This window comes from Clytia hemisphaerica, unplaced genomic scaffold, assembly GCF_902728285.1.
Source record: "Clytia hemisphaerica strain Z4C2 unplaced genomic scaffold, Clytia hemisphaerica genome assembly, whole genome shotgun sequence".
NCBI lineage: Eukaryota > Metazoa > Cnidaria > Hydrozoa > Leptothecata > Clytiidae > Clytia > Clytia hemisphaerica.
Genome location: NW_027103414.1, coordinates 933,824 through 955,146, shown reverse-complemented (window position 1 = coordinate 955,146; position 21,323 = coordinate 933,824). Strand labels below are relative to the sequence as shown.

At 35.6% G+C, this 21,323-nt stretch overlaps 3 protein-coding genes and 1 long non-coding RNA gene across 5 annotated transcripts; 1 reads left to right on the top strand and 3 right to left on the bottom strand.

Annotated features, from left to right (window-relative positions):
* The first annotated feature begins 2,936 nt into the window (after positions 1-2,936).
* On the top strand, positions 2,937-3,789 carry LOC136797456 (uncharacterized). The gene has a single exon (XM_067054031.1). The coding sequence runs from the start codon at positions 3,043-3,045 to the stop codon at positions 3,787-3,789; it is 747 nt and encodes a 248-aa protein (XP_066910132.1). The 5' UTR covers positions 2,937-3,042.
* Positions 3,790-9,080: 5,291 nt separating this feature from the next.
* Positions 9,081-12,155, bottom strand: LOC136797474 (uncharacterized). Of its 2 annotated transcripts, XM_067054049.1 has the most exons (10): positions 12,115-12,155; positions 11,826-11,939; positions 11,592-11,636; positions 11,338-11,397; positions 11,103-11,222; positions 10,661-10,720; positions 10,431-10,504; positions 9,805-9,998; positions 9,391-9,550; positions 9,081-9,155 (listed from the first exon to the last, which is right to left on the bottom strand). In XM_067054049.1, the coding sequence occupies exons 1-7, from the start codon at positions 12,152-12,154 to the stop codon at positions 10,434-10,436; spliced, it is 510 nt and encodes a 169-aa protein (XP_066910150.1). In that variant the 5' UTR covers position 12,155; the 3' UTR covers positions 9,081-9,155; positions 9,391-9,550; positions 9,805-9,998; positions 10,431-10,433. The 2 variants fall into 2 exon arrangements, with proteins under 2 accessions (XP_066910150.1, XP_066910151.1); XM_067054050.1 differs by lacking the exon at positions 11,826-11,939.
* Positions 12,156-12,392: 237 nt separating this feature from the next.
* LOC136797521 (uncharacterized) lies at positions 12,393-13,212 on the bottom strand. The gene is made up of 3 exons (XR_010845264.1): positions 13,035-13,212; positions 12,722-12,799; positions 12,393-12,493 (listed from the first exon to the last, which is right to left on the bottom strand). It is a non-coding gene; the product is annotated as an uncharacterized lncRNA (long non-coding RNA).
* A 1,137-nt stretch (positions 13,213-14,349) lies between these two features.
* On the bottom strand, positions 14,350-19,492 carry LOC136797455 (uncharacterized). The gene is made up of 2 exons (XM_067054029.1): positions 19,248-19,492; positions 14,350-16,759 (listed from the first exon to the last, which is right to left on the bottom strand). The coding sequence occupies exon 2, from the start codon at positions 16,096-16,098 to the stop codon at positions 14,350-14,352; it is 1,749 nt and encodes a 582-aa protein (XP_066910130.1). The 5' UTR covers positions 16,099-16,759; positions 19,248-19,492.
* Between the last annotated feature and the right edge of the window lie 1,831 nt (positions 19,493-21,323).

The following is a 21,323-nucleotide window of genomic DNA, read 5'->3' as shown; positions in this document are numbered from 1 at the left end:
TCCATCAACTTGTGGTAAGTCGTTCTTGCTCACCCCTTTGCAATTGTTTTGCGAACCCGTCAAACACAAAATATGCGTGGGTTAGATTGGAAGACAAAGAAGTTGCCCTTTTAAATGATTTCAGATGGTCTGCTGAGTGTATTGATTGGAAGGACTTTTTACTTTTATTGGAGGGAGACACCGTGAATTTACCCTGCCCGAAAAATACATTTGCAACAGACCTCACCATTGAAAGGTCAAGTTCTGTATCTTTTTTTTCTACAAGTATCCGACTGTTTGAATATGTTGGCAAAGGAAACTTAAAAGACCCTGGAGAGACTGACATGATGGACACACGGTTGCAAGTCTTTACTTTCATCAAAAAAGTTGAGAATCCCAGAATTGTTTTACCCTGTCGTCGCTGCTTGGCAGATTTAATCTTCAAAGGTCAGGAACTTGATTCTTAAACAACGTTTAAACACTGTTTATATTAATTTTTTAAACCGAAACACAATATAACTTTGCGTTAACTTTTTTGTTATTGTTTTGATATGCGAAAAACGATCTAATTTTTGGATTATAACTTCACGGTGACTTTTTCTTTGTTTTGAAGCTAACCCTGCCTTTTCAGTGTTTAGAGTTGAAGTTAACTTTTAAAATTATCTTTTGGATCAGGTTTTAATGCATAATCTTTTGATCGTTTTTTGATTTTCATAATCAAAAAGCGGTATTATTTTTAAATCATGAACAAATTTTGAAATTTGAGTATGCCATCCCAGCCACTTGAGTTGTTTCAGATGTTGCCAGTCATATATAATCAAACTTTTTTCAATGCGACCTAAATTTTTTTCTTTTATTTTACAATGGTAAAAGTGGAAATCCAACACGATCCGACACGACCCAACTTTTTCTAAAGTTGGGTCGTGTCAGGTCGTGTTGGATTTCAACCTATACCGGCCTAATTCAGACAAAAAAGGTTGGGTCGTGTTCACGAAAATTGGGGTCATGTTTAAAAAAAGTTGGGTCGTGTCCGATTTTTTTTCCAGTTTTCTAGCCTAAAACATCAGTTCATAAATGAAAACAGTTTTACATTATGAAATAGTATATAAATCCCTGTATCATTAGTATTTTGTACGACTTCCTCTTCCTTGAATCACTTTCATTATATGCTTCGGCATTGTGTCAATTATGCTATCAATTTTAGCCTGGTCAAACGATATCATTGTGTGTTTAACTCTTTCGGTGAACTCTTCCTTACTTTCCTTCGTGATATTGCTATCCAACGCTTGCTTTTGGAGAACTTGATTAACCTGGTTAAAGAAATTCTCGATGGGGTTTAAGTCCGGTGAACCCGGTGGAATGCAGAATGCTATTGACTTGACTTTCTCGTATGCTGTCATTGCCTTCTTGGATTTCTGTTGGGGCAGTTGTCCATGAGGAATCTGCGAGTTATAGATTGGAACTCTTTAAAAATGCCGTATCGAAATGGTCTGGGACGATGGTTGCCATCTTTTCAGCTGTGATGCTTCCAAAGTACGGTTCACACAAAACCATGCCTGCTACCATGAAATTACCATTCACCACACCGACCTTGCTACATTTTCTGGTCAGTCCTAATTCTAATCCTTCGTTGCGCTTTCTCCATTAACATGCCCTGGGTGCCCTGGCTTGGTCTTGTGGGTTTGTTTTGTACTGGAAACCCTTGGCGTCCAAGTAAAATGATATCCCTCTTCTCTAAAAGTCTAATCCAAGTTTCCTACGTCTGATAGCTTTGCAAAACTTAAGTCTTTTTTTCAAGTCTGCCAAAGTAAGCAAACCTTTACGGCGGCCCTGAAGGTATCGATAGCCTCCCTGATTTAAAATTCTATTCAAAGTCCTGTTTGATAAGCGTGTCACTCCCGCAATAACTTTAATTCTTCCTGAAGTGAAGTTGGCGCCTTCTGTTCTTCGTAAAGTGTTCACGGCTCGGACTATGGCCCGTCTATCTTGATCCGTGGCTTTGCTCGGGCAACCCCCGGCATTTTCCTTCCTCAGGGTTGAATCCCCAATTTGCCCCTTAGCATGTCTCTGTACAGTTCTTCTGTTGTACATTGGGAACATGTTATGGATTTCTTTGATACTTGCACCAGCCTTTTGATGAAGGGCCCTCATTTCACAAGAGGGAACCAGTGTGACCCTTGCATTGTTATTCTTTCTTTATACTTTTTCCATTTTTATAGTTTTTCTCTGTAAATAGAAAAATATAAACAAACATTTTAGAACAAAGTTAGATACCTCATCCCAAGCCTTTTTCACCCCAACACACCTAATAATTCAGCCCCAGAGCCCAAAATTATCAAAATAATATTCAAAACATACATAAGAAACAAGCCTTCTCAATCAAAACAAACCACCGTCCCGCGTAAACATCACTCTTGAACAGAAACACGCACACGACTAAGTCTTTTTTTCAAAAATTTAAGACAATCGTGGACATAACTGCTGTCCGACTACTCATTTCCCCATGCTTGAGTCCCCCCTCCCCCACTTTCAATGTTGGCGGGATGAAATTTGCAAGTTCCACCAACTCCACATCAACATTAGCGACCTTAAGATGCGGCGGTATTCGTGAGGGTGGTGGTCGTATTTGGATACCGCCGTCGTATGACCGCCTCCTCCAAAAACTTTGTTAAGAAGGGTGTCGGAGGATATCACAAAAAACGCGCGAAAAAATAAACATAGATGGTAGACAAAAAACTCTTTCTTTCTTTCTCTTTCTTTTTGCTTAAAAGATGCCTGGTTTCAGAGAAGTGAGAGAAGCCCTGTTAATGGCTCATTACGCAAATGCTATTGAAGATGAAGAGTTCCTGCTTCTTTATGACATCAGCCAATCCAAAAACCCAGATTTTCCATACTGGAACTACAATGAATTTGATTTAGATCATTTTAATGAGGATGAATGTATTGCAAAATTTATTATTGATACCAGATGATGTTCGATGTAATAACGGAACTAAAGTAGATGGAATTGAAGCATTGTGTATATTCTTGAGACGGTTTGCTTATCCCATCAGATATGGTGATATGGTTCCAGCCTTTGCACGTCCAGTCCCTGAACTTTGCATGATTTCTAACAACATTTTGAATCATGTGTATTCCAACTTTAACAGACTCTTGGGTGGATTACGGCATGCATGGATGGTACCTGCTGCATTAGAGGAGTACGCTCGTGTTTTACACGATAAAGGTGCAGCACTTGACTTTTGCTGGGGCTTCATTGACGGAACAGTGAGGCCTGTGTCTCGCCCAGGAAGAGACCAGAGAATCCTTTATAATGGACACAAACGAGTCCATGCATTGAAATTTCAGAGTGTTGTTATACCCAATGGGCTGATTGCAAATCTTTTTGGACCAATTGAGGGTAAGAGACATGACAGTGCAATGCTTGCCGAGTCGGGACATTTAGCCGAATTGCAACAACACTCGCATGCTCCAAATGGAAGGAATCTATGTATATATGGAGACCCAGCTTACCCCTTAAGAGCGCAGCTTCAAGCCCCTTTTAGAGGACCAGGCCTCACAAACCAAGAAAAGGATTTTAACAAAAGTATGAGTCAAGTGAGAGTGGCAGTCGAATGGGTATTTGGGGATATCATCAATTATTTCAAGTTCTTGGACTTTCGAAAAAATCTCAAATTTCGATTGAGTGCAGTTGGTAAAATGTACTACACGTGTGCCTTAATCCAAAACTGTAGAACCTGTTTGTATGGTAATCTAGTTGGTAACTTTTTTGATTGTGAACCTCCAAATATTCAAAATTATTTGATATAGTTTGTTTATAATGTTTTGAGAATAACAGACAAAGAATATATACTCAAATGTGAACTGTATACATTACATCTTCTGGTGTTTATTTTTTGATTCAAACATGTCCCATTTAAAAATATAGGAGTAGAAACAAAAAACAACAGATAAACATTAAAAGTCAAAAAAGTCAAAAGTTTTTTATAAAGATGTCAAAAAACTGAAATTTTTCAGTGTTCTAAACTTTTTGGATTTCAAGCCTAAAAATATTCTTATTCTTAAAAGATCGTCTTGGTATTTTTGTGAAACTTTCTAAGAAATTGTATAGTATGTTCTTAATTGCCAAGCCTAAATATGTTCTTGAAAAGCTCTCAACTTTATGAAGCCTTATGAAAAACACGTAAATAAAATTTTGAAATGTGTAAAATATCAATGTAAAAAGGTCAACTTTTTTAAAAATCTCAGAAAAAAATTAAAGTAAAAAATTCTAATTAATTCTAATTCTAATAATCTATATAAACAACAATATGCATGTAAATAAATATGAATGAAAAATAACATGTCCTTTTGAAAAGGTCTTTTGTAAAATATAATCCAAAATTTTCAACTTTCATAATACAAACAAGGTTAAAAATCTTTAAAAGTTTTTTATTGTGCACCAGAATTGTTCTGGTTTAAAAGCAAAGCCAACATGGCTTGGTTTTGTTGTTGTTGTTGTACAAGAAGTTGTTGCATAGTATTTTCCCTTGTTTCAGCGATTTTCAGTTCTCTGTCACGAAATGCCCTATCCATTTCCATTTTGTCTCTTAAGTAGAGCATGGTATCATCAGAGGACCTCCTTCTTTTCCCACCTTTAGAACTAGAAGTAGGAGATTCGTCTTCACTTCGTCTTTTCGTTTCAGAATACGTTTCCATTGCTTGTTTATTTACTTCAACTGCACTTGCATGTTCTTTTTCGATAGCTTTTGCAGAAACTTGACGATTTTTCTCAGTAGAAAGCTCAATATCCGCAAATCGTTGAACGATTTGATCCAAGGCTTTCTATTTATCCTCGTCGGCCATTTTCTTTTTGTGTTCTTTTTCTAAATTTGCATATTTTTCGCGGACAGAACGGTGTGTAACAGTGAACTTGGGATTTTCCAATGAATTCAAGGTTTCGGCAATCATTTTCCAGGACTCTCCTCGACCCGTACTACCCAACTGGTTGAATGGTTCCCATGTCAAAATCTCACGTAACAGCATCTCCTCGTGTTGAGCTGTCCAGTTCATAGGTGTCCTGAGATAAGAAAGTGAAAAATAAATATAAATTTGTTCAGAAAATCTTCAAAATATTATCTCTTGACTTAAATCTGATTCAAAGAGTGAATCTGTGATTGCATTTCAATGTAAAAAAAAATTTCCAAAGTTTGAAATTTCTTTCTTTCATGTTCATAAATAAAACAGAATAAAAGCTGTGAAAAGCTAGAGGGACATTTTGTTTACAAAAACATCTATCAAAGACGAAATTCTTTTGCCTATTAATGATTATTTTAAATGTTTCAATGAGTTTTACTTACTTTCTTTTTGATTTCTCCTTATTTTCTTGCAAATTTTCAGCCATGTTGATGTGTTTTCTAGAGAACTTCGTTTAGTGAAAATGGCGTTCCAGAGACCACGAAGGAAGCGATCGCTCGGGGAATCCTCATCTACTGGGCATGCGCAGTAACATTTTCTTATCGGAGAACCGTCGATGAACTCCACCGCCGTGATTTCTTAAGTTCGCCATTGAAGATGGGGGGAGGGGGTGGGCAAATAGTTATATCCAGGACTGTAGATAAATTTTGCATATGCCTTTGACCTTACTTTTTGTTCAATTTTTCCGAGTCAATTTTTATTACTATTTGAAGGAGAAAGAAGACGATTTTTTGGTACATGCGAGGCTATTGTACCCCCTGAAGAGACTAAACTAAAAAATCGAAAACAGGGTCTGATGTGGAATTCCCTCTGCTTTCCGTCGGTACCAAACATGCAAGGGTTTGGCTTAGATTTTGTCATGCGAAACTCAAAAAACATCATTTTTTTTTGCTGAATGGACAAAATGGATGGTTTTAAAAGTAAGAAACATGTTTACTGTCCTTGAGAAGGTAAATCTTCCTTTTTGAACGCTTAGTCAATAAAACTAGAAAGAGTTTTGGTGTCATAAAGGTTTAGATGATGTAAAATTTGATTTTGCAATGGCTTGTGAGGTATAGCTGGGAGACCCGTGTGGTTTCGAAGTATAGCATTTAGTTAAAACGAATAATTATGTAGAAATCTTGATAGAAATAACAGAGTAGCCGGGTATTTTTGTAGATGCCAAATCTGTCCGCAGAATTCTATTGGCTGTTAAACAATTGTTCAAACCACGTGATATTATTGTTTTGATTGGAAGTGCGCCAATCTGCTTTGGCTAACCTTATCAACGGCTTTTTTGGCACGAAATTCAAACCAAATGTAAACAAATTCAAACTGGGTCAAAAATACCATACTCTCAATTAGTAGCTTTTGATGGGATTTTTGCTTATGTGTTGTAAGTTTGAATAAAGAGTATGGATCTCCAGACTGTGTGAGGTATTGTCCCAAAAACCTCCGGAAAAAAGATTTGCGGCCCTTATTGTGATTGAGAATCACTGTTGACAACTTTGACTTGAATTTCCAAATGCTTTTCATGATAGTCCTGACAAAGTTTCATTTTTTGTGACGGAATCCCTTTAATAAATAACACCAAAATTTTGATCTAGTTAAGAATCAAACTTTTTTGATAATCATAAAAACTAAGCAAATTTTAAAATTCTATTAGCTAGTTTAACAATGATTGGTTATAGAATTTCTTTGACAGTTTGATTAAGGTCATTTGATATTTGTTAAGCTTAATGATTATCGGAATCAATCGATATCCAATCAATCGATTGAGGTTATCGATTGGAAAAAGCTATCGACTGTATCCAGTGGGAGAGTCTGGTGAAGTGAATGAACATTATTAAATTTTTAGGTGCATTTGCCTGGTAGAGTTTTCAAAACAGATTCAAACAAACCTTAAAGCTACCCGGTGGGCACAGGACTTCCATAGGATGTCCGTCAAAGATCCGATTTTGACAAGGTGGATGTCAGATGCGGACGTATTTCGGATGTCTGAAGGATGTCCAAAATGAAACGAATCCCATCCGCTCCGTGAGAAGTCTCATTGGGATGTCCATAAAGGATGTCCTATGGACACGCAACGTCCTATGGACATTCAATGGACGGCTTTATGACCTTTGGACGTCCTAGAAACGTACATTAGACGTCCAAAAGACGTTTTTCCCCATTGGGTGTGATACGGATAAAAAAAGATCCTTTTTCATTTAGACATTTTAAGCTCGTCCATATGTCATCCTTAGGACGTCTTTTTTTCATTTTATGTACAAAATCATCGAATAAAATCTTTTACATTGGAATTACATTTCGATTTGATATGGAGCAGTTATTCCACTTTAACAGGTGCCCACGTTGGGCGAAGAGCTCTGAAAATGATTTTTTTTAAAGGGAAGCAGAACTGTTTGAACATTTTATCAGTCTGAAAAATGAATTTTAATGATAGACAACATTCAGCTTCAATTTTAATATTATACATGTCTTTGGGAAAATATAATTTATTAATATGACATAAATGAAAATAAATATTTTTACAAGAATCTTTATTTACACGAATTCTTTTTCTCTTTATTATATTACATATGAAGGCGTATAATTTTCATTTTTATGAATATTTACTATGGACATTAAAATAAATAATCTATGAATTAAAAGAACTACCGAAGATTCAAATTTCAATACACGGGTTTCGAATTAAATTTTTGCTTAGCTTTAGCTTTGATCCCATGTAAATTTGCACGAAAAATATCAAGTAAACAGAACGAAAATTGGCCGTGTATCAAGCAATTTTAGATCATTTTTCCATTTTGACAGACTTTATGGGTCATTATGAAAACAAAAAACATTAAAATAAAAAGTCAATCGTTTAATCATATTTCTTTTATTGAATTTAAAATAGAAAAACATCTTTTGAATGAACACCTGGCTTTCAAAAGAGAAGAAAGGAAATCTATCAACCTTTTATAAGGCATTTCCCCTTATCGCTCCTTTTATTTACTTGATTTTTTCTCTCGCGCCAGATTTAATTCGAAACCCGTGTATTATTCGGAAAAACTCTCAAATATGTCTCTAGTGCTACACAAACTTGTATGTGCAGGGAAGGGAAAATAAAGAAAAAGAGAGAGTTCCTAATGTTAACAAAAATTCAATTCCTTAAACATAAACCAAAAAGATAAATTTTGGCGTACAATGAGCCCTCCCCTCCCAGCAGCACCCCTCATCACGCAAATTTTTTTTCTCTATCACGCATTACGAAAATCGCTAAAATTTGTCATCACGCAAAAAATAGCCAAAATCACGCATCACGCCTCAAATGTTTGCATTACATATCACGCATCACGCCAAAATCTTGATCACGCCAAAATAAATCTCTAATCACGCTTTCACGCAAGAAAGAGTTCCTAATCACGCAAACCGCTTGGGGAGGCATCCAAAGAGTGAATAAAAACGAACAGGAAGAGGGGGTGAGTCATAAATATGAAACACATTTATCCTTTAAACAACAAGGCCATTTTTTACATTTTGTAAAGACCGAAATAATCTTTCTAATTTCGCAATTATCTTCAAGGCAAGACCTGGGAAATGACGAACGTACTTTTTGAATGCTTCTAAAGAGAAGCAATCGCCTGCGTTTCAAAAGCAACCATCTAAGAAAAAAAAGGAGTTTGCGCAATACATGTTTTTTTTTATAAGCATAACGCTCAGATTTGCAGAATTCCTAAGCATAACATGAGCATATATGTCAGCCTAAAATATTTTTCAAGTGGTCATTTTTATCTGTTTAAAAAGGTTTCGTAGAGGTCAAGTAAAAAATAAGACATTTCACGGCTAGCTAACATTCCACTGCTTCCAAAATCTGAACAAATTTTTACAAAATTTTTGAAATTTCATTAAAAACTTGGCTCGGGGTGAATCATAAGCATGATTCTTAGGCATATAATAAGCATAAACTATGCCTAGATGCTTTGAGAACTTAAGCATACACGAGCCTGACCAAGGGGCATACACTTGCTAAAAAAAAAAAACATGTAAGTGACAATTCTGATTAACCAGAAAAGATGGGTTAATTGGAATCATCACTCATTGCACAAGCACCTTTTTTCTTCTTAGATGCTTTCTTTTGGACTGAAGATGATTGCCCCTCTTTAGACGGTCTATTTTCTATTTCTCGTTTGCACGACGCAGAATATATCCAATGTCGTCTTGGATGTCCTTTTTTGTGCTTTGATCTATCAATGCCACTAAAAATGAAGAAAAAACTAACATTGTATGGCTCAAATAAGCTTTTAAATCGTTTGATATTAATCATTTATCAAGCCTATTATGAAGAAAATATTATAAGACTACTTTCTTAAGATAAGTTTTAGTTGGCACTTTCATGGCTTATCTTTGTACGGGAAAAAAATGCATTTTGATGAAAATGAAATAGAGATTTTGGCTATATAACAATGGTATTATGAGTGAAGATTAGCTCACTTTGTATACATCTGCACATCTGGGTACCGATGAATTTTCGCTTCCCAGTAAGCCCTTCTTTGGAAAACTTCCATTGGAGTGGTTTGCTCAATAGAGCGTGCAGTGCCAGTCTTACACGTTGGCGACAGTCTTTCCCCCCAATCTTCTTGATTTGTTTTCGCTATAAAAGAAATTGAAGTAATGAAGTAAAATCTCCACAGCCATACTGATTATGAGTTTGATGATGACACGGCCAAAACTTTCAATCACTGTCCCTTAGAGAGACTAAATTTTGGTGAAAAAGTGAACCTTAAAGAGATTTTAGAAGCATGAATATTAGATAATAATAAAGAAAGCAAACACTCAACTTTTTTTACCGCAGCACTATAACTTTACTCGATTCATTGTAAAAACTCACGGACTCAAGTCGCTTACCATTTTCACTCGCTTTTCACGTGACTGTCTCAGCTCCTCCTCGAGAGCATCAAATTGATCCATGGTCTCCATAGCAATCAGTTGGTCTAGGTCATCCAAGGGTTCGTTGTCGATATTACCGCTTAGAATTTGCTAAATTCGTTCCTGGTTTGATTTGATGGTTTGCATCTCCATGAGCATCGAGTATTGGTATTCTAAAACAAATAACAAGAAGGATTAAATAGGAGAAAAGAGTTTAAGAGAAAAAGAAACTTTGCTTCCATAAAAATCATTCCCATTTTAAAATGAAATTTTTGTTCCGTATCCATTAGAACTGATGTCTATTTATATTTAAATGTAATTGGCAGCGAAAGCAAAAACTATTACTCTAACTTACTCGCAAATTCGCAAAAATAGTCAACGCCAAAATTAGCCTACTCAAGGCACCCTTTTCGCATTTACGTTTATGCTGCATTTTTCGGATTCAATTACAGTAATCCTCTTGGAGTATATATTTAAAGAATATTTTTGAACACTTTTTTCGCAGTGACTTGTTCTATAATTGAAGATTCACTCATGTGAAAATGGTAATTATATAACAAACTAACCACAGTGTTTTAATTTTACATATGAGTGTATATTCTTACGCTTCATTGACATTTCTTGGAATCGTTTACCCCATCTCCATATTTTGAAGCATTTGGTATGGTTGGTTGTGATCCTATGAAAACAATGTCTATCAAATGAAAATCAAACTTTTAATAGCCACAAGGATAAATCAATAACTCAGAGAGAAAAACGTTGTTAGTCTGACAGGTGCACATCCAAAAATGTCTAAAATAAATCTTGGGATAAATTAGATTGAGATAAATCGTACCTGAATTTGATTTGAGTAAATCATTGGGTGGCATACACTCATTTGGATGGTAACTTTTTTCTAAAAGGAAACAAATATTGTTATCGAGGCTGTATTATTATTTTTCCTTTCCAGTGAAAATGCCAACAGAGGGGTCAATTTAGTTTAGTCATAGCCCAGAAAGCAAAATTAAATCAGAAGTAAAGTTTTTTTATTTTTAACGTTAGTTTCTTGATCTCCAAAAATATTGGTTCTTCTTACAAGAAAAGTGTTTTAATATAGTGTATATGTGTATAAAATATATAAATACCTAACATCTCGAACAGATACGGGGAAAAAGGACTCATCGGAAGGAATTGGAATAGTGAAATATAAAACTCCGAATTGGAATACTAAGATATGACGCATACTAATCATCCTAAGTTAGGTAAAATTTGACTTTGGAAAAATGAAAATTACTAACCTTTGGGCGAAGATAACGGGATAAAGCCAAACGAACCATTCGCGCTGTTGTTTAATTTCTTGGCTGCCATCATCGGGGAGTAGTTCGAGCGAGCGACTGCGTCTGCGCATTGTTTTCTCTCTAATGTTTAAAAGAGTAGTTGATTGAAGACAAGGCTGACGTAAAGCTTCGGGAGGTGATTTAATTTAAAACCAGACATCATGATTCATGGTTATATATAGTAGTAATGACTTACTTTTGTTAGGAATATAATTTTCCTCTGTATATGTAATGACTTGATCCGCACATTTTTTCCCTGTTTAAAAAAAAAGGTATGTCGAAGAAGGGGTTGAACTTATTCCAAAACCAGTAAAAATTCTAAGCATAAAAAGTAAAATAAAGACTTGAGCTTCAGAAGATGATTGAACTTGAAAACAGGCAGTTCCAAGTAATCCACCTGTCTGTTTAGGTGCGAGTAAGACATGGCTATTGAAAGTAGTGATGACTTACTTTGGCTAGGTGTTGTTGCAAAATTTTCATCGACCATTGTAAGACCTAAAATGAACAGATTTGTGAGATTTTGTGAGACTGCTGCTGATAGCATACCAATGAAATACGTGTAAATGAAATCTTTTCTGACATACGATTTTGAACTATGTAACAATAAATCACGATTCTATATATTCACCACATGTCAATTTAGTTTAAAATAGGCTAAGCTCCAAAAACATTAGGATCACTAACCTATGGAGCTATTTAGTGGATCAAATGGGATTAAGTCATTCACACTGCTGTTGTCGATTTTCCCTGTTAATGGTGAGCAGCTTGAACGAACGACTGGATCCGCACATTCTCTCCCTGTTGTAAAAAAAAGGTATGTCGAAGAAGGGGTTGAACTTATTCCAAAACCAGGAAGCTTTAAAAGTAAAATAAAGACTTCAGCTTCGGGAGATGATTGAACTTGAAAACAGGCAGTTCCAAATAATCAACCTGTCCATGTAAGGCATGGTTTATGAAAGTAGTGATGACTTACTTTGGTTTATAGGTGCTGTTGCAAAATTTTTATCGACCATTGCAAGATCCTAAAATGAACAGATTTGTGAGATTTTGTGAGACTGCTGCTGATATCATAGCCTTTTCTTTTTTTGGGAGGCCATATAATTTAAATAGGGGACGGGTTCATACTATTCTAGAGCCTGAAATAAATATACAATTTGGAAAATATGATTAATAGAGGCACACGGTAAAATGAATGTACAACCTAGAAAGAAGGATCCAGATGAATAAACACCCTAATCATAATTTACCTGGTTGAATTTCATTCTGATACATGGCACCAGGGAGAGTTTGCTTGAATGAATTTTGATAGCTGGAAGAAATATTAAACTGAGGGCTGGATGCACGGCTCGGTTCTAGACGAAAAAACACCTCAAATCGTTAAACAGAGGGTTAAAACATTACCAATCTACATAGAATATAACTTTAATTTTGTTTTGATAAAACTAAAGGATTAACGGCTTGTCACTATTTATAAAAAATGAAAATTTTAAAAGTAGAATGGGAATATTGAAAGTCAACCTTCTTAAAAAACAACATGATGTACACAAGTTTTAATAACAGACGTGAAAAAACAAACTAACCATTGTCAGGTTTCTTTTTCACGGGACTATCATTCTCCGTAGTGGAATATTGGCAGATATTCAAGCGCTGAAAGTCATCTGGGAAAAGAGGATATGTGAAATTAGACAAATCGCCCCCTCTTTTAAACTTCTTTATGACAAAACTGAACCAAAAATATTTTTGGATAAAAGTTCTTTCTTAGAAATATTATTCAGTTCTTTCCTAAAAATGCATGAAATATGTTGTATTGGGTACAATGCTAGGGTATTTTTCTGATTTGAAACCTGAAAATCTCTTTCTTCACATAATTTAAAGAGAAATAATGTAACATACCATCATATTTCTTAACCTCGTGAAGATCGTACGACGGCCACCTTTCGTCGAGTGGCGCTCCCTCTTTTGCTAGCGCATCAGCACCATACTTCGGCCAGTATAACTTGTTTTCTTTAATCCATGAAGCTGGCGCAACTCCCTCGCGGATTTTACCGTTTTATTCAACGAAATTGATGAAATTGTAGAAAAAACAAAAACAGTGGACTCGAACTTCTATTATTCAATCTTTCTGAAAGTCATTCCTTGACTACTTATTGGAAGACGTTTTGTATACCAATAAGTAGACTATCCTATTTATTGTACAAAATAGATAAAATATCAATAAACTGCAATAAGCTGCACAAAAGCTATGAAATGAAATGAGCTTCGAATCGTTTTCCAAATTGAAGAAAGGGAGCAGCTTTGCTTGTAAAGACAGGTAAAGACTGAAATAGGAAATATAAACAAAGTTCAGTTTTTCTGAAATTAATTTGAAAACATAATAGAAACAATAGCTTTCGAAGGAAATCTAAATAACTTACACGCTTTTTTATAAGAATATACTTCATAAGAACTAAGAATATTCATGATGAAATTGGGCAAAAAATTGAGAATACGCTAAAAATATCACCATCATGGAATTTTGCAGCTGAACCTTAGAATGCCTCTTTTAGAGAAATTTTAACTGTAAATTGCCAACACTATCCCCCATGAAGGCTCAAACCTTTGTTTTAAATGCCATTTTTTTGCTTCAGGTATGCATTACATGTTTAATCTAGGTTTAATTTGGATCCAAATAAGAATATTTTAGGACGATTTTCCCCAAAAAGTTAAGAATATTCATGATGAAATGAACTAACACCATTCTTATAAAAAAAAGCGTGTAACCCGGTTCAGATGCATAAAAATACCCGATAAAGAATTTGCAATAAGCACTGTGTGGTGCCATGATAGATTTTATGTTATCTCCACCATTCTGACCAAGACTTCTTTATTAACAAAGCAATAAAATACCAGTCACCGGGCACAAACAAAGATCAACGCAAAATCTATCATGCACACTGTGCTCAACACAATTCAATTCGCAAATTTTTATACCAGGTTTAACATTTGATTGTTGAGGCTTCCAATTGAGTATTACATTACATCAACCAAAATAAAGGATAAACCTATAGAAACATGGAAAAAAGAACAAGGTCCTCTTTGTACGGCAAGCAAACACTCATCTTGTCTGAAGTATTTTTCGGTCGATTTCAAATTAGATTTCAAAACGTATATTCCAACATCTTTCGAATCAATACCAAACACTTTAAAGAAAGACGAAAGGTCACAAAGTTTATAGGTTTCGCAAAAAAAACTCTCCTTGAGCTACTGTTCTTTTCAACTGGATGAGAAGGCCAGAGGCAAGGAACCAAGAATCTTTCCCTTCTGGTTTATACTTCACTTCAATCTGCTTTTTGAGATAATAACGTCCATCTAATTCATCACATCTTTTCACGATCTGGCTCAATGGGTTATTTCTACCTCGAACAAGACGTTTGATTTTTTGGAGATGGTTTTCGAACTGGAAACACGAAAATCTCATAAGAGGCAATCGATAATGAAAGACATCATCTGGAAGATGGACCACGTTGTGTACATTGTAAACACAAAATGTTTCACCATAATAAAGATGTGAATTATTGACAAAATAAGCCAAAAGATCACGTGCAGCTGCAATATTTCGGTTACGAATAGTAGCGTCTTCTTCGCTGGGCAATCTGATTGCAATGGAGAAACTTAGGAAATGTTTAAATGCAGGAGATGATAAATAAGGCTTTAAAACAACCAACCCGCTATACAACAAAAAAGAGCTAAGTTCTGTAGCTTTCCATCTATCTAGTTCCGATAAAGTTCTTGCTTTACGTGCAAATTCTGTAGGAAGTCTGATTTCATTCAAAGTAGTTGAAATAGCATTCAAATATGCAGCAGAAAGTTTTCCAGCTTTGATTTTTCTAAAAGAACCTTTGAGATAGTAGAGGAGTCGTCTAGTGACACCAAGAAAGATCAGATGCATTGGATCAATAGCAATATCTTTGATGGGAAGATTGGTGAGAAGTGAAACATTGGTTTGATGGCGCTTTCCGTCTTCATCTGGTATAGCATAAAGATCCATGCGAAATGCGTCATCTGTTCGTGCAACATTAGCGCCTTCCTGTCCTCGATCAAAGACAATTCTACCCTTAACGCTATCACCCTTGATACAGCAGCGTTCACATGAAAAGTATCCGGTGTGTTGAATAATACCTTTTATACCAGATCGTGCAGGTGAATCTGATGTCAAACAAAATAAAGAGACATGATAATGAACATTCTGGAAAATAAAACCGTTTTGTATCAAATGATTCATCTCAACAACAAAATCATTCATGAATTCGGTAAAAGGTGGTTTAGTTTTACCACAATAAAATGCCACAGCGATGGGTTTGAAAATATGAAATTGAATTAGAATCGGCCATAAGTTGATCGGACTAGATTTGAACAAGGGCAATCCATCCATATTCACGAACAAAACTATTGAATCAACACGATCATTGTATGAAAGTAACTTGGTGATTCTATTTTCGACCCCAATATATATATAATGCCCCAGACCCATTGGTGTTTGGGCAACAGTTCTCTGGGTATTCAGAAGTGTTCTTTTATCCTTTGGTACTTTACATCCCAGATCTCCTACTATACCAAGAACCTCATTCACACAAGCTCTAGTGCAATTATTGTTAAGTGCCCATGTCTTTAATTTCTCACACAACACATTATCAATTTGATCCTCGTCATCCAAGCAGTCGATATCAGACTCCGAGTAAGAAGATTCAGCTGAACTTTGTTCGCTAACTTCATTATCATTAATATCATCATTAATATCATCTATAGCTGGAATGTGACCATCTATAGCTGGAATGTTACCATCACCTATCAACTCAAAAGCAACTTCTGGGGGATCAAGGATATCAGGGAGATCGGAGGGAGTATCATCTGACAGACCACCACCATCATTGGGGCCAACACTCGTAGTAGTAATATCACCACTGTCTGCCAAATCCATATCACAAGATGAATCCGAATCATCTTCCTTAGCATTTGAAATATTCTGTACTTCTCTTCTTCTATTTCTCCATGACTTCAACCTTAAAATTTAAAAAGGTATTTCTCAGAGTTCTAAATTAACCATAAAACTATAAATACTGTTATGAGAAATAAAAATAATAATAATAACAATAATAGAAGCTAAAGGGAGGCTGCTGTTTTGCATAAAACTAGTTTGAGAAAACTTTTAAGTCTATGAAGACTCACTTTCAAAACTTGTTGACTGCCCTTTTAATAAAAACAAAGTACTGTAGTCACATTTTTCTATTTCTTTGGTTACTATTCATTTCATAACTTGTGATCCTTCCTTTGAATGCTGAAAATTCAATTGATCTGAATTAGTTCTCATGTGCCTGAAAAACCAGGAGCGGTCAAAATAAACTGGATGATAAGCTATTAAATTCATTTTTTTCTAAAAATTTGTGCAATAAACGCAAAGAAATTTCGAGTAAAAAGCCACATGTCATTGGCTTAGGGGTCACCTAAGAAAACTTTTAAGTCTATGAAGCCTCTCTTTCAAAACTTGTTGACTGCCCTTTTAAAGACAAAGTACTGTAGTCACCTTTTTCAATTTCTCTGGTTACTATTCATTTCACAACTTGTGATCCTTCCTTTGAATGCTGAAAATTCAATTGATCTGAATTAGTTTTCGTGTGCCTGAAAAACCAGGAGGGGTCAAAATAAACTGGAAAATAAGCTATTAAATTAATTTGATAACTTGACAACTTGCAACAATTTTTTTGATGACAACAATAAAATTTATATAAATGATAAAAACTTTGAAAACAAATTTTGGAACAAATCTTTATTACCGTGGTATAACCAGACAATCTTAATCAAACAGAAATGACAATATTGAACCAATCAGAGAAGATTTACAAAGTTTTAGTAATATGAGAATTACAAGAAGTTGGTAGCACAAGTGAACATAATCATAATGGAACATAATTAAGCGCAATCAAATCCCAAACGAATCTGAAAATTGCAGTTATTATTAGACCAGACTCTCCCACCTGATACAAAATTTTGGTCACCTGACCAACCCTACCTCAAAACCTGCCAACCCAAAAAAAGTTAATGTTATTTCAAACCAAAACCGGTATCTTGTCCGTCTCCTTTCATCTTAATCTTAGAATCATGAACTCCCTTCTGAGCCTCTTCCGCTTTCCTTTCAGAATTACCAAAATGTAAACAGAATTTTGATACAAAATTGTGAAAATAATTTTTTTTCTGACCGACCCATCTCCAAAATCTAGAGTCGAATGACGCAGGGTGACGGACAAACCAAAATTTTTACAAGTCCAGCCTAATCGATAGGTAATCAATTCTATCCAATTGATATTTAATCTATCCATTGATTATTAATGACCGGTTTGCTAGAGCTGTACTGAGAAATATTTCCCAAGGTAAAGTAACAACAGAGCTTGCGAGGATGTTGCTTTGACCGAGGGCAATATTTTCAGTACAGCCCGAAAAAAAACAGTCATTATTGTATTTGTTAACCGTTTCCTTCAGCTTCGATTGATTTTTAGCGCTTTATCCAGGAAAAATAGCGAAATAAAGCGAAAAGAGATAAAAAATTGTTATAATTTCTGACGTCAGAAATAAAAAAATGAGAGAAATGATGTCAACGCATTGTTCATTTTCCTTTGAAAAAGTGACGTCACAATGAATTTCCTAACGACGGGCAACTGTGGACAATGTAGGCCCGTTGTCATGTGAAAAGAACCAATTGCATTGCGCAAAAAGTTGTGTAGCCAGCTTCGATAAAGTAACCGGTTAACAATAATTGGTCATCAATTGGAAAAAGCTAATCGATTGTTATCGACTGGTTTAGATTGATATTCAATTGCAATTGACAACTGAATTTCAATCTGTCGTTTTACAATAAGAATTGATTAAAATTGTCAAAGTTTTTCTGTTTGGTATTTTCAAAAATCCTACCCTTGGGTAGCCACCAATCACATGTGTAATTATATTAATACAGCCGCCATAAAAAAGCAGGCGGGCGGACGGATTTCTAAGTTTTTGAAATCTGACAAATGCTACAAACACCATCTTTTTCTTTCCTACTAAACACTTGTTATTTTGAAGTAAAGCAATGAATAAATTTTTGACTCCCCCTCTCCCCTTGTATGCTTTCGTACGCTTTATGTGCCCCCCCCCTTCAGCGTACGTACGCTTTTTAGTAACCCCCCTAACCAAAGACGAAACTTGAAACTCTTGTAACAGTAGAATAAACAATTTTTTCATGTGAAAATATTGCATTTTTCTCTCAAAAAGGACAGTTTTGGGAAAATTACGAGCGTACGTACTTCTCCTCAAGGACAAGGACCTTTTGGGAGTACCCCCTCCCCCTCTCGAGCGTACGTAATTTTGGAATGGTCCCTTACTCGCCAGTGTGGAATCCATGCAAAAGCCACACCGAAGATATTTTGAGGATCAAGAAGGTTACACCCCAATTGAGGGCATTCTCATGCCGAATATATTTGGCGTACTGTGTATGAATTCCAGACTGGCTACCCCAAAGTGAAAAAAGCAAGTACTTTTGATCCCCAGCCATTTACCTCGGACTGTCCGGGGAGTCGGGACAGGGCCGTTCTAATGGATGATGGAGAGTAGTTGGTTGGGCGAGCGACAAACGACCCAAACACAGAACATATCTTAGATTTACAGTAAAGGATACCCTGAGCCCAGACCGGGGAATCAGCAAGGTCCAGCCAATCCACTAAATAACAAGTTGGCTCTGAAATAAATGAAATTCCAACTTGGTTTCAACAGTTTTTTTTCAGAAATCAACCTGTTAATTGTAGAACAACTCAAACAAGTAGTCTATCAAAGAAAGTGACAGATGGTCCCTTATGGTTCTTAAGGGAAGACAGAAAGTTTCTAGCTACCTGTGATAATAACAAATATTTTATGTCCCATACAGTACGACAGTATTATAGTGTATAATCCCTAATCCAACAACAATAACACTGAAACGTGTCCTTCCACAGCTACAGGAACCAAAAAAATTTAAATGTGTTAAATTTGTTAAGTATGTGAGCTCTACTGCTTTAGTTTTGATCTCTTTGATAGGGTGAAATTGAAAATAAAAGCACTCACCTTAAATTTTTTTTTCTGCAACAGCTACTGGCTACCCAAAAAACAACAACACTTCTTTCTCCGTCAGCCGTTCTCCTTTCGACGGAATCTTGTACATATCGGATGAGGTCGGATATCACTGTGTCAAATTTGAGCGCGCTTTTTTCACAAAAATACCGGGGGTAAAAATAGGAAAACAAATAGCCGTGTTTATTCAAAATCTAATGTCTTTTTATCTGTAAACTGCTTTTTGATAATTTACCTTATTTTCATTTATAGTAAACCATAACTATATAAGTGTTTCTATTAGAGCTTTAATTCATAGACTATAATTTGTCTTTGAAAAAACCCCCGGAATAGCGAATTATAAGTCCAGCCCAGCCTTTTTTCTACTCGCGCGGCTGGAATAGAAAGTTGTCCGGCGGACGTCCAAAGGAGGTCTATCAAATTTTGGTCCGACATTGTCATCCGACGGACGGCTTATTTGGACGGGGACGAGACACGGACGAGCGGACCTAATACGGATATCCAATCGACCTCCTCAAGGCGTGCCCACCGGGTACAATCTTCTTGTTGTTTTCTTTCACACCAGCAGGAAAGAATAAGTCTGCACAGTTTTCTTTTTGTACATCCATATTCCTGGCATCCCATATAACCGAAGAAAAACATTAGATCTCCTTTATTATCATCTTTCTCAGTTCTCGAAGGCCTTCAAAATTCTTTGCTTTGATCATTAAATTCACACTTGACAAGTGACTGTTGGCGGTCATGATTGTGTACTCAATCCAACTAGAATTTTAACACCATTTCAAAAGTTTATAAATCCGTTTTTCTTTACAAATTGTCCAAGGTCTCTTCTGCTAATTACAGCTTAACTTCTGAGCTTCACTCAATAAGAATTTTCCACGAGACCAGCTAAGAATTGTGAATAAAGTATTATTATATTACTATTACATTATTTTATCACTAAATAACAATTATGGTATATATACTACTAAGCCCCTTAATATCTTACTATACTAAATGAGTTTATGAAAAATGAGTGTAACGCAAGATGGCAGCAAATCTATGTTGCTTGGCTGAAGAAATTGTAAAATCCGGGGGTTTATTTGATATTGAAAGAATCTTTTACAGTAATGCACAAAATAAATTGATAGTAAAAATATTTTTAAACAACCATTTTCAATAGTTTCCAATTTAGATATATCAACTTTGAAATTATTTTAATTCCACGAGAAAGAAGTAAATTTGATTTGATTTTGTAAAGAACCCCGTCATGTTTTTGTATTTTAGTGCTATTTATATCACTTACTTTTCCCTGCATAGCACGCCCGCCTATAAACGTTTGGTCTGTTTTCCATCCGCTTACCTACATAAAAAATAAGCTCAATCTTTGAGTAATGTACGTAAACAATCAACAGACCGTAATAATTTTACAGACCAGATTTTCAATGGCAGAAATTTCTGAAGTGTAAGAGTCGGAGTACAGTCTGCAAATTCCTAATGACACATTGTAACACAGGAAAAAATCATTGAATCACATGCGTGTGAATACTAAATTCCAGCCATGTGAAAGTATATGTTTCACACGCGAGTTACACGCGTGTGACCCTGCACAGATTCACATGGATGTAAAAATGCCAATCGCATGATGAATTTTCACACGTGTGAAATAATTCTCCCACTTGTCAAACCTAAAATCACAAACTTGGTATTTCTCCTTAAAATCGAGAATCCCACGTGTTAAATCGAAAATCACAGTCAAGAAGCCCCCAAACTGGTTCAGTTTTGCGGCGTGTTAAATTGAAAATCACGGGCAAGTTGTTCAAAACTGGTTTATGTTAATTTGATTTTCTGGCGTGTTAAATCGAAAATCACAGAGGAGGAGCCCCAAAACTGGCTCGTGTTCATTTGGTTTTCCGGCGTGTTAAATAAAAAATCACAGAGGAGGAGCCCAAGACTGGCTCGTGTTAATTTGGTTTTCCGGAGTGTTAAATCAAAAATCACATAGGACGAGCCTAAAACTAGCTCGTGTTCCTTTGGTTTTCCACCGTGTTAAATCTAAAATCACAGAAGAGTCCAAAACTGGCTCGTGTT

What these genes read in the sequence shown, in the direction of transcription:
- LOC136797455 (XM_067054029.1), bottom strand. Translation starts at nt 16,098, where the DNA reads ATGGATTTGGCAGACAGTGGTGATATTACTACTACGAGTGTTGGCCCC.
- LOC136797474 (XM_067054049.1), bottom strand. Translation starts at nt 12,154, where the DNA reads ATGGTCGATAAAAATTTTGCAACAGCACCTATAAACCAAA. An exon ending in CCCGTTATCTTCGCCCAAAG is followed by an intron (nt 10,721 to 11,102) that starts GTTAGTAATTTT and finishes GTTTCCTTTTAG; the next exon opens with AAAAAAGTTACCATCCAAAT. An exon ending in TTTACTCAAATCAAATTCAG is followed by an intron (nt 10,505 to 10,660) that starts GTACGATTTATC and finishes TTGTTTTCATAG; the next exon opens with GATCACAACCAACCATACCA.
- LOC136797456 (XM_067054031.1), top strand. Translation starts at nt 3,043, where the DNA reads ATGGTTCCAGCCTTTGCACGTCCAGTCCCTGAACTTTGCATGATTTCT.